At 37.3% G+C, this 5,701-nt stretch overlaps 1 protein-coding gene across 1 annotated transcript; it reads left to right on the forward strand.

The window, feature by feature from the left end:
* Nucleotides 1-1,102: 1,102 nt before the first annotated feature.
* LOC116022180 (glucomannan 4-beta-mannosyltransferase 1-like) lies at nt 1,103-5,193 on the forward strand. Its single transcript, XM_031262777.1, has 9 exons — nt 1,103-1,318; nt 2,823-2,921; nt 3,009-3,261; nt 3,534-3,644; nt 3,736-3,872; nt 3,964-4,077; nt 4,157-4,353; nt 4,454-4,642; nt 4,777-5,193. Exons 1-9 carry the CDS (start codon nt 1,118-1,120, stop codon nt 4,934-4,936), a joined length of 1,461 nt encoding a protein of 486 aa, XP_031118637.1. The 5' UTR covers nt 1,103-1,117; the 3' UTR covers nt 4,937-5,193.
* The last annotated feature ends 508 nt before the right edge of the window (nt 5,194-5,701 follow it).

Raw genomic sequence — 5,701 nt, forward strand, 5'->3', positions numbered from 1 at the left:
TTGAAGAAATTGCCAGTTGTAATGAGTCCAAAAATCACACGTAATATAATATAGGCAAACCATTACATGCCTTTAATTACCTATATCACTAGTATACTCAAGTTGAAGACATTGCCAGTTGTAATGAGTCCAAAAATCACACGTAATATAATATAGGCAAACCATGACACGCCTTTAATTAACTATATCACTAGTATACTCAAGTTGAAGAAATATGAAAACGTAACGATTTGTAAGACCAATGAAGCAAAGAGAAATGCAAAATAAGAAGTATTTAGCAAATTTGAGATGAAAGACTTTTGTTGGCATTAACCTACTAAGAGGTGGTTCTCTAAAGTACACATGATATAGGCAAACTACAATAGGTTTTTCATTGCTTGACGTCTTAGTATACTCAAGTTAAAGAATATATCAAAAATGAACTATGCATAAATCCATGAAAGTATTGGAATACTACTACACCACAAGAGGTTACCCAATCTAATACTATTCTTACCCAAGCACACTTAAGAGATCTTATCAGATAGGATACATATACACTAGAAAGGTGAATCCAACGGTTTTACATAGTTTTACGCTAGCTGTCAACTAGTCAACCTAGTGCCAGCACAACCTTCCACTATCCAAGTTTAGGACTACCTCTTTTAATGAACATAGGTGGAGTAAAACAAAACTTCTTTGAAGCCCACTGAAATGTCGGCAGGAAAAGCCAAAACTCCAGCTACCATATGAGTTGTTGCAACACTAATGCACCATCTGTAAAACACGTGTCTTTCACATAGAAGAACTTTATTTTCAAGAACACTCAATATACAACCCTCTTCTACCTCAGCTCAATCCATAGTTTCATCTACATCTTCATCAAGCTTACTCTTCATAGAGCAGCATACTCACACTCTTAAATACAATGAGGGCACTGGGTGCTTCCTAGTCTCTAGACTCATTGCCTTCATTTTAAGTGCTCTCTCAAATCTCATTTGCCTCAAAATATAGGTGTCTGTTCCATTAATAACTTGATGCAATGACAATGAGCAATATACTCTTCCCAGAACTAGGAATTGGAGAACACATCAGTCTCGAAAGTATCGACAAGCACATACGTCTGAAGATTCTAACTATGGCAATACATTTATGCACAGCTATGTCTATTATGCTCTTTATTGAGCGGGTTTACATGGCAATTGTAATCACATGTGCGAAGTGCTTTGAGAAGAAGAGATATATGAAACATAAGTCCGATGCAATGAAAGAAGACCTAGAGCAAAACAGAAACTATCCCATGGTGCTGGTCCAAATCCCTATGTATAATGAAAAGGAGGTAATATTCACTATTTTCATTTATGTTATTATATATTATGCATTAATTGCATTTATTTGTAATCTTAGTGCATGTATACTGAAATTATAAGCATAAAACTTCGCAAAATGCACAATTACTAAAACTCGGCCTAGGCGGCCGCATTTTATTCGACTATCTGATTACTCGGTCAATCAGCCGACTAATCAAACAGATGACCATCTCGGCTGGTTTAAAAAAAAAAAGTTGTTTCGCTCAAAACTACATCATTTTGAGCGAAACAACCCTTAAAAAAAAAAAAGGGAAAAGGGAAAAATGAAGACTCGAAGGGAAGAAGAATAAATGAAGATGAAGAAGCAAAAAATGAATACTTGAAGAGCAGACAAGACAACACAAAAGAAAAAAGGAATAAGTCGAAGATGCCATTTCCACCGATTGCCGCTTGTTGCTCGCCACCACTATCTATCATCGCTTGTTAGCACTCATTGATTCAAACTCTATCTCGAAGGTCAAGCTCACCTCACCTTCACCACTTGTTGCTCCCATTGCAAGACTGAGGTCGCCAGCAAAGATGAGTTTGTCTTTTCCGAGCTGGGGTACTGGGGTTTTTTTTTTTTTTTTTGCTTTGGTAGCCTTGAAGTAAATAAAAAGCAAAAACAAAACAAAACCAAAAAAAAAAAAAAAAACAATATATATATACATTTATGTGTGTGTGTGTGTGTGTTCGCGTGAGACCCTTAGTAAATGCACACAAGCTACTACACGAATGCAACAGGGTAGCTTGTGTGCATTCATGTTGGGCGAGTTGCACACAATCTAGTATGTGTGCATTCGTGTAGTAGCTTGTGTCATTTATAAAAGGTCTCACAGGACTCACAGGAAGAGGTAGTCTCATTTGATTATTATTATTATTATTATTATTATATATATATATATATAAAGTAGATTAAAGGCCTTTTATGCTTTGGCATTGAAGCCTAAAGTAGGTGAAAGGCAAAAACAATTTTTTTTACGTACCTAGGCGCCCATCAACTGCCCGATGGGCGCCTAGTGCCTTCTACAACACTAATTACCATGAATTACTATCAAAAAGTGTGCCTTAATTAGGAAGCCTCACCTGTAAGAAGATAAAGCACTCTTGTATGAAGTAAATAAAATTTACACTTCATTTATGCTGGAAATAAAGAAAGCAACTTGATGATCGACAGATAAAGCAAACTGACACACCAACATGCAGAATATTATCAATCAAGTAGTTCTATGAGTCAAATTTTATTTATTTATTTTGTTTTGGAGGCGGAAGGGGTCTGGGTTGGTTTGTGCTGAAAGATGCCAAAGGTAGGAAAGGACTTGAATGCATGTATTTTCAAGATAAACTGTAAATTTAGGATATATCTTTAGACAATATAAAAGCAAGCTCCAGTGCTGCTATGAATTAGCTGTAAGAAACTTTTAAACACAAGTGAACTCACCCTAGAAGGAAATGGACCAGACTTAAAATTTTCATTTTCATCTTCTTCACTAGGTTTACAAGCTTTCTATTGGAGCTGTATGTGGGCTTTCATGGCCAGCAGATAGGCTCATTGTGCAAGTTCTTGATGACTCCACAACTAGATTCATAAGGGTATCTCTTTCAACTAAATATTAAATAAACAGATATGCTACTACAGTTTCCTGAAGGTGTAATGATTCTTAAATTGTACATATGCAGAGATTAGTGGTCAACGAATGTGAAAAATGGAAAGGAAAAGGGGTAAATGTGAAATATGAGACAAGGAATAACAGGAATGGCTACAAGGCAGGTGCACTTCATGAAGGTCTAAATAAGAATTACGTCAAAGATTGTGAATTTGTTGCCATCTTTGACGCCGACTTCCAGCCTGATGCAGACTTTCTTTTGAGGACCATCCCTTATCTTCTCGAAAACCCGGAATTGGGTTTGGTTCAAGCCAAATGGAAATTTGGTAAGGCAAAGATAGCACCGCAAATTTGAAAATACTTCATTAATGACCATGCACAATTTCAAAGAGAGAATGTGACTGAAGTTAATGGACCAAGAATTAATATTGATCCATTAACTTCAGTTATGACTTATGAGTAGATCACCCTCTCTTTCATACTGTGTGTGTGTATGTATAGAGTAAAAAGGAAAAGGTTATAATTCTCGTCTGTCCCACCATACAACATTTTAGCTCTATTTTTCAGTTGCTTAATGCGAGTGTATATTTTTCCATAGTAAATGCAGATGAATGTATGATGACTCGCCTACAAGAGATGTCATTAGACTATCATTTCAGTGTAGAGCAAGAAGTGGGTTCATCAACATGCTCATTTTTTGGGTTCAATGGTAAACCGTGAATTACTATTTCTTATAAACATCCCTGCCTGAAAAGAATTACTTCATGTGAAGGATAATAATTATTTTGATTACAACTTAGGGAGTGCTGGAGTTTGGAGGATTCAAGCATTGAATGATGCTGGAGGTTGGAAAGATCGAACCACAATGGAAGACATGGATCTTGCAATCAGAGCTAACCTCAAGGGTTGGAAGTTTCTTTATGTTGGTGACTTAGAAGTGAGTTGCTTACTTGCTTTAACTACTACTAAATTTATATATGGCAATGCCTTGAAGTCCTACGACCAGAGAGATAACGTAGTCCATTTAGGTGCAAAATGAACTTCCTAGCACCTTCAAGGCTTACAGGATTCAGCAAAAACGGTGGTCATGTGGCCCAGCTAACCTCTTCAGTAAGATGTTCAAAGAAATCCTCCGTTCTGAGGTGATAAAATTCCATTCCCTTTTCATAATATGAATAAGAATTCATAGAAATTACTGTGTTTCTTTCCTATATGATGCAGCATGCTTCTCTCTACAAGAAATTTCAAGTGATCTATGTATTCTTTGTGAGAAAGATTATCGCACATTGGGTCACCCTTTTCTTTTACTGCCTTGTGATCCCTGTCATAGTCGTACATCCTGAAATACATCTTGTGAAACCCTTGGCACTATATCTTCCTGCTACAGTTACTATTCTTAATGCTGCTTGTAGATGGAGGTACGCAAGCCTAAACATAGAGCAGTCAACTCTTAGTATTGGTTTTCATAATTATTAAACCAGAATCAAGCTACATATAATTTCCCTTCTTCCCACACAGGTCTATCCATCTTATACTACCTTGGATACTCTTTAACAACGCCATGTGTCTCCATCGAGCTAACGCTGTACTAATAGGACTCTTAGGAGGCAGTGGTGTTAATGAGTGGGTCGTAACAGAGAAGCTAGGATATGCATTGAATCGTCTCAGAATACCAAGGACACAAGAGTGGCAGTTTATGATAGACAGGTAACATTTTGAATATAGATGCTTCCAATTTGTCTCAACCATTAATACAATTGCAAAAGGCTGCTACAAGACCAGTAAATTGCTCATATACCAAACCTTATAGAATGACCATGAAACTGCTATTTGACAAACAGGATCCACCTGCCCGAGTTTTTGATGGGACTGAATCTTATGCATACTGCTGTCCATGACCTGATGTACGGTAACCAGCACTTCTACGCATTCCTATTCATGCAAGGAGCAGCCTTTATCACAGTCGGAGTCAGCAATGTTGGAATATTCATCCCCAACTAGATATTCAGGCTACCAGACACTATGGGGCAGTAAGAAGACAGATGATAATGCTAAGCTGTTGAACACTACCAGTCTGGAAGTAATAAGCAATGTTGCGATATAGAACCAACAATGGGGCGAATAAAGGTCACATATATATAATATATAACTTTATATAAGTGTTGTCTGTCAGTCAGTGTGTAACTTTTAAGCCTTGTAAGTTCTCCTTTCAATGTAATATACCGTATTTCCTGTGGTTGTAATAAATAAACTATGAAACTCTAAATTCTTAGCTTGTGATGAAGCCTCATGGTCCATGGAGTGTCCGACGTAGTAAAATCTACGATTTCCAGGTGCCTAACCAAACCTATGAATCAATGAAGCTCCAAACCTTACGAAAGGTTCTGAAGGAGTAAATTTACATTATGAAATGATGAATGCTGAAGTAAAAGAAAGTACACAAATACATATACATTTAATCGTGTGCATACATAGAGAGAGAGAGAGAGAGATAAACTAACCTGATAGACGCATCGAAGAGCTGGAGAATCCGATTCGGCAATTCCGTGTTTCAGAGCTCAGGAAGAACAGACGATCAGTGGGGTGGCTAATTCACAAAATCACAGCGTGATGGTAAAGGTAAATTGGTAATGGAACAAACCGACCCGTTTTTCATCTCGGATCGGGTTTGTTGTACCATAGGCCAAAGCTTTTGAATTCATTTCAAAAGCCCAAAACTCCAGCGGCCCAAAAACAGAGGTTTGTCGCCCATAATTTCCGGATTTG

The sequence above is a fragment of the Ipomoea triloba genome, chromosome 6, assembly GCF_003576645.1.
Source record: "Ipomoea triloba cultivar NCNSP0323 chromosome 6, ASM357664v1".
Taxonomy (NCBI): Eukaryota; Viridiplantae; Streptophyta; class Magnoliopsida; order Solanales; family Convolvulaceae; genus Ipomoea; species Ipomoea triloba.